Source organism: Lemur catta, chromosome 6 (genome assembly GCF_020740605.2).
Source record: "Lemur catta isolate mLemCat1 chromosome 6, mLemCat1.pri, whole genome shotgun sequence".
NCBI classification, from domain to species: domain Eukaryota; kingdom Metazoa; phylum Chordata; class Mammalia; order Primates; family Lemuridae; genus Lemur; species Lemur catta.
The window spans coordinates 34,188,060-34,201,517 of NC_059133.1; the positions used below are offsets into that span (position 1 = coordinate 34,188,060).

General features: G+C 33.3%; 1 protein-coding gene across 3 annotated transcripts in view; it reads left to right on the top strand.

The window, feature by feature from the left end:
• Positions 1–13,458, top strand: part of PPFIA2 (PTPRF interacting protein alpha 2) — a 412,913-nt gene that overhangs the window by 332,223 nt on the left and 67,232 nt on the right. For all 3 annotated transcript variants that reach the window (XM_045553300.1, XM_045553298.1, XM_045553299.1), the window contains 3 exons: positions 3,704–3,924; positions 9,293–9,530; positions 12,642–12,671. In XM_045553300.1, the coding sequence (XP_045409256.1) occupies positions 3,704–3,924; positions 9,293–9,530; positions 12,642–12,671 (489 nt within the window). The remainder of the gene's footprint in view (positions 1–3,703; positions 3,925–9,292; positions 9,531–12,641; positions 12,672–13,458) is intronic.

The window sequence follows — 13,458 nt, forward strand, 5'->3', positions numbered from 1 at the left end:
AAATTGTAACTAATATAAAGCCACTACTATGTGCAAGAAGTTGAATAAGCATTTCCCATGTATTTATCCATATAACATTATGAAGTGTGTACTACTTTTGTACTAATTTCAGACATAAAAACCTTGAGGGTCAGAAAGATTCAGTGTTCAACATCACATAGCTAGCAAAGTGACGGAGTCAAAATTTGGGCTTATATTTGTGTGGTTTCAAATACTATGCCTTAATCATTGTGCTATATTGCCAAGCACATAGATTTTTGGGTTGCTTGGGCACTTAAGCAATGGTATTCATATTGTAGATTCAAATTAATTAAATATTTTAATTAAATTTGCTATTTTAAAAACACTTTGAGCAAAATATACACTCCATCAATAACTTAAAATTTGTAATCTATGCTTGTTGACTAAGTAATGTATTAATAGTTGTATTTTATAGAGAAGTAATATAGTTCCTTTGTACCCTAAGTATAGTTTTTTTCCTCCCCAACCACTTTTATTTACCCAAAATACTATATAACCCATTTTCCTTATTTGTACAAAGGCACTTGACGCCTTTTGGGTTTTAACTGGCACTAGTATGTCATGTATACATTAATCCCTCATAGTAGGCATTTAATAGCTCTTGAATACATAAATAAATAAATGAACAAATGAAGACCAAATTAAGTTCATCTCAGTTCTTTTCTCATTATTATGGAACAAATAATTTAGTGCCACTCAGTACCAAAACAAATTTAAACACAAATGCTAATTCAGGTACTCAGTTCTTAAGTCAATGCTCAGGGATATATCATGTGATCCTCCATATAAATCATTGTACATGATCACAAAAATGAAAACCAATTTCTTAAAAAACAGAAAACTCTAGAACCTGTCTTTTATGTTCAACCCCTTCTTTCCACCGGCTCACAGCATAAAAAACACTAGTCTGTTGGTTACCCAAAATGGTCATTCAAATGGAGGATTTCTTATATCAACTTAAAAAACATAGCCATGTAAATTAGTATACCGTAGGCTTAAAAAATCAATGAACTATTCAATTTACCAGAGCAGTGGAGATGAAATTACAGACATACCTCATTTTATTGTGCTTTGCTTTATTGTGCTTCACTGATACTGCAATTTTTACAAATTGAATGTTAGCGACAACTCTGCACAGAGAAAGTCTATGGGTGCCATTTTTCAACAGTATGTGCTCATTTTGTGTCTCTGTGTCACATTTTAGCAATTCTCACAATGTTTCAAACTTTTTCTTCATTATTAAATCTGCTATGGTGACCTGTGATCAGTGATTTTTGGTGTTCCTATTGTAATCATTTTGAGGCACAGTGAACTGCACTCATGTACGATGGTGAACTTAATCCATAAATGTTGTATATGTTGTTATTGCTCCACTGATAGCCATTTCCCTTCTCTCTCCCTTTCCTTCAACCTCCCTATTGCCAGAGACACACTATTGAAATTAGGTTAATTAATAACCCTACAAGGGCCTCTAAGGTTCAAGTGAAAGGACGAGTTGTATGTCTCTCACTTTAAATCGAAAGCCAGAAATAATCAAGCTTAGTAAAGGAAAGTATGTTGAAAGCTGAAAGAGGCCAAAAGCTAGGCCTCTGCTATCAGTTAGCCAAGCTGTGAATGCAATGGAAAAGTTCTTGAAGGAAATTAAAAATGTTACTCCAGTGAACACACAAATGATAAGAAAGCAAAATAGCCTTCTTGATGATATGGAGAATGTTTCAGTGGTCTCGATAGAAAATCAAACCAGCCACAACATTCCCTTAAACCAAAGCTGAATCCGAAGGAAGGCCCTAATACTCTTCAATTCTATCAAAGGTTGAGAGAATAGAGGAATCTGCAGAAGAAAAGTTTGAAGCTAGCAGAGGTTGGTTCATGAGGTTTAACAAAAGAGAGTATCTCTATAACATTAAAATTCAAGGTGAAACAGCAAATGCCTATGTAGAAGCTGCAACAAGTTATCCAGAAGATCTAGCTAATTGATGAAAGTGATTACACTAAATAACAGATTTTCAGTGTAGACAAAACAGCCTTATATTAGAAGAAGATACCATCTAGGACTTTTACACCTAGAGAGAAGTCAATGCCTGGCTTCAAAGCTCCAGAGGACAGTCTAACTCTCTTGTTAGGGGCTAATGCAGCTGGTGACTTTTAAGTTGAATCCAGTACTCTTTACTATTCTGAAAATCCTACGGCCCTTAATAATTATGCTAAATTTACACAGCCTGTGCTCTATAAATGGAATAACAAAGCTTAGATGAAAGCAACATTTGTTTACAGCATGGCTTACTGAATATTTAAAACCCATTGTTGAGACTTAATGCTCAGAAAAAGATTCCTTTTAAAATATTACAGCTCATTGACAATGCACTTGATAACCCAAGAGCTCTGATGGAAATGGGATATATACAAGGAGATTAATATTGTTTACATGCTTGATAATACAATATCCATTCTGGAGCCCATGGATCAAGGAGTAGTTTTGACTTTCAAGACTTATTATTTTGTTAATGCTATAATGACATAGATAGTGATTCCTTTAATGGATCTGGAGAAAGTCAATTGAAAACCTTCTGGAAAGGATGAACAAAGAGAGTGGTTTCTTGAGATGTAATCTACTCCTGATGAAGATGCTGTGAACATTGTTGAAATGACAAAAAGGGTTTAGAATATTACATAAACTTAGTTGATAAAGCAGTGCCAGGTTTTGAGAGGATTGACTCCAATTTTGAATGAATAGGGTGAGTAAAATGCTATCAAATGGAATTGAATATTACAGACAAATCTTTCATGAAAGAAAGAGTCAATCAGTGCAGCAAACTTCACAATTGTCTTATTTTAAGACATCCTCCCAGTCACCACAACCTTCATTAACCACCACCCTTATCAGCCTGCATCCATCAACGTCAAGGCAAGATCCTCCACCAGCAAAAAGAGCAAACTCACTGAAGACTCAAAGGGCCCTTGACACTTTTTTTTTTAGCAATAAAGTATGTTTTAATTAAGGTACATTCATTATTTTAGACATAATGCTATTGCATACTTAATAGACTGCAGTATATTGTAAACATAACCTTTATATGGATTGGGAAACCAATAAACTCATTGACTCAGTTTATTGTGATATTCACTTTGTTGTGGTGGTCTAGAACCAAACCTGCAGTATCTCTGAGATATTCTTGTAAATCACTTTGCAATATTTTAAATAATATTTTGTTAGAATCTATGTAAATGAATGTTGGGAAGATAATTTTTATGTATTTTCCTGTGATAATATTTGTAGTCTGAGCTTATAATAAGAAAAATATCAGTAAGACTGGCATAAGAAATGTGAATGCTTAAGTACAGGTAAAGAGAGTTTGTTACATTTGGAAAAAAGTGTTGCAAATGTAGATGCTTTAAAGTAATTGTTACCTTGAAATGTGATCAAACTATAAATCACATGGAAGTTTATCATCTTTATTTCTATTAAAATCTTGATGTTTATGTTGACAATTAATACTTGACATTACTTAAGATGTCAAGGAACTATTTTATTGAACCAATAAATTAAAATGTTAATAACTGGTTCTACTTTTGCAAGGTCATCTATGAAAGCATGCATGCTGTTTTTGTTGTTGTCTTTAAGATAGGTGTTTTGAAAATGAACAATATGATAAATATTACACATTGCTCATTTACCATTTAGGTGAAATCACTTGGGGACCATGAGTGGAATAGAACTCAACAAATTGGAGTACTAAGCAGCCACCCTTTTGAAAGTGACACTGAAATGTCTGATATTGATGACGATGACAGAGAAACAATTTTTAGCTCAATGGATCTTCTCTCTCCAAGTGGTCATTCTGATGCCCAGACTCTAGCCATGATGCTTCAGGAACAATTGGATGCCATCAACAAAGAAATCAGGTGACTTCAACTAGTACTGATGGTTTCAAGGGATTAGAAGACCTTGATACTGCATTAAAAATGTGATTATCAGATCAGAAGCATTAGTATTAACCTGGGAACTTGTTAGACCTGCAGAATCTCAGACCTTACCACATACCCACTGAGTCAAAATGTGCATTTTCACAAGATTCCCAGGATATCTGTATATCTCCTGTATAAAATTAGGACAACCTTTGTAAGGAACATGCATGAAGCATATACAGACTAGTAACATTAGGGGCAATAGAAAAGAATGAATGAAGACTAAAGTTTTCTGCAATGAAGTTTAAAACACTTTTAAAATTAAAATTTAACATTTAAAGGGAAAGAATATAATAAGGTACATTCTTCAGATACATTTCGTATGGTAGTGAAGGTGCCAAATAGCATGCAAAATAATGGGCATTCAGCTCCCTTAAAGTATTTAAACACTGGAGTGAAATTAATTTAATGTTCTTTTTGTCCATTTTAAGGCCATTATATCAGGGACAGGGTATTTCATTGAACACCTATGGAGCATGTCTTAGTCTCCTTGGGCTGCTATAACAAAATACCATAGACTGGTGGCTTAAACACAAAGTTGATTTCTCAGAGTTTTGTAGGCTGGAAAGTTTTAAGATCAAGGTTGCTGCAGGGTTGTTTCTGGTGAAGCCTCTCTTCCTAGCTCCAGGGAAAGTGAGGGACATTAATTCCATGAGATTAAGGCTCCACTCTTATCACCTCATTTAGCCTCTGTTATCTCCTAGAAGTCCCACCTCCAAATACAGTCACACTGGGAGTTAAGGCTTCAACATACGAATTGAAAAGAAGTGGCACAATTCAGTTCATAGCAGAGCATAATGTGAAAGCAGGATAGGGTGTTCTCTGCCAGTAATACTTAGATTAAAAAAAAAAAGTAATGCCTTTAAATAATGGGATAAACTAAAGGTACTGCTACTAGTAATAATAAAAGTTAAATTTATATAGTAAATGGAAAATGCAGATTGCTAATCTTAATGCTTTTGGTTGGTTAACTATTCATTACCAGCCTCCGAGTGGAGGTATTTTCAGGCTTTTGGTACTCTGGGAAGAAAAAAATTTCAGGACCCAACACTTAAGCCAAAAAGCAGCAGCTATTATTGAAAGCAAAAGTGAAAGTAGCTCTCTCAAGAGAGAGAGAGTGGCAGGCTAATAAAGAGCAGCTGTACCAAAAAGAAGTGGTTTTTCGTCTTAGGAAGTTTCACTAATTGAAGGGAGGAATATTCAAAGCTAAGGGGTTGGGTTTTACTAAGAATTTGGGTAGTAATTACAAGAATTGGGTTCTCTGCCATTTTCATACTATATAGTAATAGTTGTTTCAGAACTGACATGATGATTTCAAGGGTGGAAAATTTTAAAACCACAATGCAAATGATATTTTAATTAGCCAAAGTTCATGTAAGGCAACCTAGATAACTGACAAGCTGGTTGAAGCTGGTTCTTGTCTGTGGCTTCAGCCCCCCTTAGTTAGACTTTAACACCTGCACCACTTTGCAAGGCCCTGCATCTGGCTCCTAGCCTGGTAGCCTAGTTAGCTTCTGCCTGAGGCTCCTTTATTTCAGCACCTGCATTCACTCAGCAAGCCCCTGCATCCAGTCTCAGCCCCATCTCCTAGTCTCCTACTGAAACTATTCACTGGTGCCTAAAACTTGCTGTCAAGTTTGCCTGCTACAATATTTTAATCTGAGACCCAATTCTTATATAGGTTTCTTTTCATAATTAATTACTATTATATCAGTGAAGATAAATTTTTCACACATCAGTATTGAGGTTTATGGCAAATCAGACTGATCAATAAAAATCCTCTGCCATTTGGGGGAAATATGTGTACAGATTTTCTAAGTAAGCAAAGAGGACCAATTTCATTTGCATTCTCTGAACATAAAAGGCTTAATACATCTGCAAATTATAATTTAATATTATAGCCTAACAAGTCTTTTTATTATATTTTCATTTCAAAGGCAATAAAATGTGGGTGATGCATTTGATGAATTATTTCATACTCGATATGAAAAAAATGTACTATCACCACATAGTATCCTGATAATGGATGGTTTCCATTATACAATTGAAATTATACAAATCGACATTTCAAATAGTGAGAAATGTTGGCATTATAATTATTTCAATTTTAATTTAATATATCATTTCTTGAATCTCAATGACATTCAGTTTTTCTGTCATTACCTTGACTAACCCCAGTGAAAAACCCACTGTGTCAGGTGGATGTGATTTTTTTCTAGCATCAGGGAACTATTCTTGTTTTTTCAACTGATGAACAGGACTTTACTATTTTGAACAATGCCTTTATCTGGCTTTATCTAAATCTGTTGGCCTCCTTCTAATATGATTCAAATCTACCTAATTTCCTACTCTCATCATCCTACTGCACATTAAAATAGTTACTCATCTGGATGACAATAACAGTTTCTATCTGGTTTCTTTGTAGTATTTGAGCTCTCAATATGATCCAACCTAACACTTGCACCCAGAGCAGACTTTTGTAAGGACAAATGTGCTTATGTATTCTCCCCTTTTCAAACACTTCAATTGCTCTTATGATAAAGATCAAAATTCTTAATGTAGTCTATGATGCCCCACCTATCTCAATATTCTGTGACCATTCACCTCTCCTATGTTTTGACCCATTACACATGACTTCCAGTTCTTTGAACATTCCTTGCTTTTTCCTTTGTTGTTGCTTTTACTTTCTTCTGGAACATACTTCCCATTCCACACTCTTCTAACATTTCACCCATTTTACCCTTACTCACCAGGAACAGTTTCACCATCACTTCCCCTAGGAAAGTTGTACCATCCTTCTGTTCTTTACCATCACTAGATTGTAACTTATATAAAAGCAAGAAATGTATCTGGTTTTGCTCACTTTTATTTCTAGGTCTTAGCACTTGATTGATATGTAGACAGTGCTCCATAGATATTTGATTGCTATATATAGAAAAAATAAAGTAGAACATGAATTCTGAATGAATAACACATTTTGATGCTGTTCAGCTAATGCTTGAATTCACTGAATAGGTTTGAAATCAAGTCTATATTCTTATGATATTTATTTTCACTAAAGATATGAACTCACCCTCCATAACAATCTGTTTCTCTTCAGAGACTCTTAGCTCTGTAATTCCCAGTAAAAATCTTAACCTAGATTAATTAACAATGTAGATTAATATAGTAGCTGATTTGTGAAATTTTGAAAATAAATAAAATTTGATTCCATAGCAATATTCAAAAGAAATAGTCACCTTAAAAGCCATGGCAATCTGCTAACACCAACCAAAATTTATCTCTGGTTAAGATTTTTCTTCTTTCACAAACTAATTTAACCACTAAAAAGTGCATCTCTTCTGGCTTATTCACAGCTCACTCCTTGCCTTAAAGGGAGGAATCAAATTATCTCAGGCTCATTTACCACAACAATGTTCATTGAACTGTTCTTTTATAGCTAGCTACATTTTGCCTGCCTTACTTTTGTAGTCTTTATCCTTTCTTCCTTTTGTATGATTCCTATGGGAGTCCTTGCTCAACACACCAGGAGATTCTAAACTGAATCAGTTTGGGTTTTTTTCTCTTGCTTTCCATATTTATATTCTAAATATCAAAGGATTTTCATTTATTCTTCCAAGTAAACCTAACTTCTAGGTAGCATTTAATTTCCTGTTAGATTAAACTTCAATCTACTTCTTACCTAACTTGTTCCTCTATGTTTTGGTCTCTTTTACAATTAGTACAGTACCTATAGTTAATAACTAAAATATTTGTGTACAACAGAACTATTTTTTCTCTTACCAGAAGACTTTTCTGGAGGAGTCATTTTTTCCACCAAGTATTTTCAAAGTAAAAATAAAAAATGCCTTTTTTTTTAGGGGAAGGTAGTTTTTCCTTTCAAATGTGTTTTAAGCATTAATGATGTTGTGCTATGTTATTGATTGAGCCTTCCTTTGGGATTCTGACCTTGGGGTAAAGTTAAAATGCATCTGTGAAAATAAAGAATCCTTATTCTTCATGTAAGTGAAAGATTATAATTAAATGTGAATGTGCCACATAATGTTTTAACCAAAATGAATCTTTGTGAACACATATTGGATTAGATTTTAAGTGCATACTTTGTATTTTTTTAATTGAGTCCATTAGAAACACAACTATCATTTATTCCAAGGACCTGTAAGGAGACTAACAAAATACTTTTTATCTGGTCAATGAATACATGCTACTTAAAAACTGAGAGTTATAGAGTAAAGACAGTAAAGACACAGTAGTGAGTTAATCATCAAAAAGCTGGTGAACATATAGGTGGGAAAATGTAGCTCAACTTCCCACAGCAAAGACCAAACAACTATCTCCTATTGCATAAATGTAGCAAATAAATGACATTCAATATAGTAAATATGGAAAAAAAAACTTTGAAGTGACCATAAACTTCAAATACTATAGGAGATCACAATAAATCTACTTAAAAACAAAATAGCTCAGAAGTTTATGACTCCCTTATCAAACAAGCTATACCAATACACAGTTTCATTATAACAACACAAAAAATGTATACAAGATTCAACTTAAATAGGATCTTTATGCAACCTAGTTAAAGCTCTTTATTCTTTGTGCCTTTGTAATAATTGTTATAAATATTCACAAAGCTACTTTCTTATTTAAAGGAAAAGGATAACAGCTAGCCTTTGCCTTCTCAAAAGCATCTATATCAACAGTTTTGTTTTAAAATTTTTCTTTAATTGTCATCTCTCTAGGTAGCTATACCTCCATGTTATTAAGTTGCCTGATACTTATTTAAAGGAGGCTTAGCTAAGTATATATTAATGTTAAAAAAGACTCAGGGTTTTATTTGGCTACATGAAAAGTGTGAATGACCATTTATTGAGGATCCTATCATTTAAACATTTTCATTAGGTGGGAGGGAAGATTCAATGATTTTGTTGAGGTCTGGGTTTCTAAATGTCTCTTTTATTGGTACCTGAGTTCAAATGTAAGATTAGCATTAGTAGCAGAAATTAACTAGACTGCAAGGTTTTAAAAGAGTTTTAGCAAATGGCAGTATAAGAAGAGGGTCAGGCTAAAAGTGGCCAAGGAATTATATATCATTTGAGAAAAATAATTTCCTAAATTGCAACCAGAAAAATCCCTAGAATTTGCTGAAAATTATATTACCTAGAGAAAAAAAAATGAAGATATTAACATAAAATGTTCACAGCTTAGTTTTTATTGATTTATGTCAATTTTAATTACCATTACAACGGTATATAATGGATCCATATTAAATTAAATATAATGGATAAATTTAAACTGTATATTTCAGGCTGATTCAGGAAGAAAAAGAATCTACAGAGTTGCGTGCTGAAGAAATTGAGAATAGAGTGGCTAGCGTGAGCTTGGAGGGTCTGAATCTGGCGAGGGTCCACCCAGGTACCTCCATCACTGCCTCTGTTACAGCTTCATCACTGGCCAGTTCATCTCCCCCCAGTGGACACTCAACGCCAAAGCTCACCCCGCGAAGCCCTGCCCGGGAAATGGATCGGATGGGAGTCATGACGCTGGTATGGTGATGTGTCCAGAGAATCTTCTCCCCACTTAAAGTTAATGATACATTAGCTGAACTCGCTGGGTGTTTGTTCTAGTCTAAGTATTTTCTGTGTCTTGCACTTTCCTTTCTTTCCTTTCTTTTCTTTCTTTCTTTCTTTTTTTCTTTTCTTTCTTTTCTTTCTTTCTTTCTTTCTTTCTTTCTTTCTTTCTTTCTTTCTTTCTTTCTTTCTTTCTTTCTTTCTTTCCTTCTTTCCTTTCTTCCTTCCTTCCTTCCTTCGTTTCTTTCTTTCTTTCTTTCTTTCTTTCTTTCTTTCTTTCTTTCTTTCTTTCTTTCTTTCTTTCTTTCTTTCTCTTTCTTTCTTTCTTTCTTTCTTTCTTTCTTTCTTTCTTTCTTTCTTTCTTTCTTTCTTTCTTTCTTTCTTTTCTTTCTTTCTTTCTTCTTTCTTTCTTTCCTCTTTTCTTTCTCACAACAACCCTATGGGGTAGATACAATTATGAATCCAGTTAGGAGATGAGGAAATGGTAGCCTATACAGGTGTTGTAACTTTCTCAAGGTCGCATAGTAAGTCAATGGATGAGCAGGGAACCTAACTATTACATTAGAAATTTGATTCGAATATTGAGGAAATAAACTTGGACTCTGTGGGTTTTTTAACATAACAAATAACAAATTACGTATTGTCATTGCTTCAATACACCAAGACATAAATTTATAATTTTGCAATATTATATATAATATAATTTTCATAAGAGCCATAAAAAGCAACAACAGCTAATTCCTAATTTCGTTTTAAGCTTCATGCCAACATTTTCACATTTATTCTTTAATTCTCTATTTCATTGATCTTTATATTTGAGATTAAAAGTTGGAAGCCTAAATTAGGAAGTCCCCTGAACCAGAGAGAAATCAAAGTCCCCTGAACTGAGAGAAAATCAAAGTGCTTCATGCAAAAAATAATATTATAATAAAACCTCTGGAAAAAATGGTTGTGATGACTACTGAATGCCACAATATTTATTCATTTAATTCTCATGACAAAATTGAGGGTATGAGGGCATTATCTCAATAGAGAATGGAGGTTTTGAGTGTTTGAATAGAGTGCCCATGTTCAATGCAGCTAGTAAGTGTAGCTGGATTTTTGCTCAAATTTGCCTAACTCAAAAGTATGTACTGTCTTTTTTTTTCTGTCATTACCTGGAAATATGTTGAAATGACAGCAATGATGAAGATTAAAATATTCTAAACTGTTTATGGAGGTAAAATTCTATGTTTTTGTAATGAATACACATTGTATATTTACAATTATGGGACTTCCAAGCAATTAAGCTTATATAAAGAAAAACGGTGAAATTATTTAAAAAGGAAATAGTCTAAGGCATTGAGTCCACTGTTTTATGCTCATTTCCAACACTTCATATTAAAAATATTTTTAAAATAAAACAATGTCCAATTAGAACAATGACCAGCTAATCAGAAGTGACCCCACCTGCATACAACACAAACTTTTACCCAATGTATTAACATATATTAATCAAATATACTGAGCTACATTGTGATCTGCTTATTTTAGAAATGTAGGAACAATCCATCTGATTTTATTAAATAAAAATGTTATTGTCTCTGGCTCAGTTTCTGAGTATATAATATATGCTATATAATATTGATGACCAACTTATTACCAAAGCTATAGTAAGAACTTTGGACCACAGAAAACAATTTAGTCAATATTCAAGGAAGATACTTTATTTCTGTACTGTGTTTATTTCTTATATTTTTACAATATAATATTTTGCCCTTTTAAGTATTTTTATAGACATTAGCATCATAACCTTTGATAGTACTGTTATTCTTATAATAATAAAATAATATAATTATTTAGATGTGATTTTGTGTGTGTGAAAAAGATGCCAGTGCTTTCATGCATTTTCTTGAGCAGAAATAAATCAATGGTAAATGAACATTAATATTATTATACCATAATTAGAGTAATGAAAAATATTTAGAGAATTTTTGAAAGGTAAAGAAATATTTAATTTGTTCAATATCTAAATCAGAAAAGGAAGAAATGAAATCCAGGATGTCTTTACTACCTAATATAACTCTGTCACCAAATTCAATATTTTTATAGTGAAATGGGTAGATTTTCTTTTACCTATAGAAAATACTGAAGGAAAAATAATTTTGTTGGATATAATTTATATTTGATATTCAGAGGAAGATTACAATTTTTAGGAACAGAAAATTAGAGATCAAAAAGACATTGTATTAGTTGAATTGTTTAACAATTCACAAACATTGTTTTTTTGTCCTGATAATAGAGCCTACTTGTATTTACTTTTGCCTCACAGCAAATCCATAAGCATAAATAACATGCTATGAATAGCAATATCTAATTATTAATAGAATATTGAATGGGGTAACATCAACACTATCCTCATTAACAAAAATATAAAGCACAATGGAATAGCTTAACAAAATTGTTTTACTTACATAAGAAAAATGAACAAAGATATTAAGTGAACTAGATTCATCTGGAATCATAAAAAAATTGACTATTTTGAAAACTTCTGTAAAAGAGCATTGACGAGAAAGCAGCAGCCCCAGAAACGCGCTATGCTAAGGCAAGAGCTTTCGGCATTTGTGGGAGTCAGGAAGGATGTTAGGATGCCAGGAAGTTTGAGATCTCTCATGAACGGCATACTTACCCAAAGAGGGCTGTGTGGACGAGGCAAAAGGGTGAGTTTATAACTCTACATATGTGTATTGGATCTTCATTCCCATCTATATTTGCTTGGGCGGATATAGTCCCATATTTATTTCTGTCTAACTCAGGCTTCTGGCTATGCTCACTCACTCTGTCTGTGCTTTCTATTCCCCAGGCTCCGTGCCTCATAGCCAATGTGTATACTCATGGTCCATCAAGGACCCCTGAGAGGTTCTCTCTCTAAAGTAACTACCAGCAGGAGTGCTTCTATGATGATTAAAAGACATTTGTTTAGAAAAGGATGGAATGAGGGAAAATATTGATGGCCAAGTTGCAGATACTATTTAAACTTGTAACATGATCCAATGGTAATCATTAATTAGTTCTGTTTTATGTTGTTTTTGTTACTGCCAATCACAGCCAAGTGATCTAAGGAAACATCGGAGAAAGGTACTGTAAATAACTTTTACATGATTACTATTTGAATACTGTTTTATTTTCTGAACGCTTTAAAATAATATTCCCACTAGTTGAAGTATTTTATTAACATAAAAAAGAAATATTGAGATTATATTAATGTTATTAAATTGTTTAAATACTATCAAAAGAACAAATACTTAAAAAATAAAGTTATTTATGCTTTCTAGGGCAATGATTTGATTATGAGAACTAAGTATCCTGATTTTCCACTGAATATATAAGCCACAGATGGTAGAAGTAGATATTTTAATATAAATACTTATATTTATTAATACAAAATACAAATATTATAATATTTAATATAATTCTAAAATAAAGAGAACAATGCTGATTGTTTTTAAATATTTGCATTATTATTATTATTTAGATATGGTGAGGCCAACAAATCAGGAGACAACTGTCAAAGAAAAGATACTTTCTTGCTCAAAGTTCCCTAGAGGAGAGGGCACTCCAGGCCTCAGGAAAGCACCAGGGTCAGTCAGGAGCAGAAAGAACAAGGGGAAAGCCTGGGCAGAAGCCTTATGAAGTCTCTCGAGGAAGGGCAAGGCAAGGCAGGGTAATTATTAATAGGTTTAGGATTGATTGAATAATTTCAGCTGGCTCTGGAGTATAAGGACTGTCTCTAGTTCTTTCAGCCTGGCCCTGAGGTGATTAGGGAAGGAGGATATTGCTTTTCGAAGTACAAGAGCCCATTAGACAAGGTGATTCAGAGTATGGGCTCTTAAGTGGTTGGTTTGCATATGAAAAGTGTGTTTAC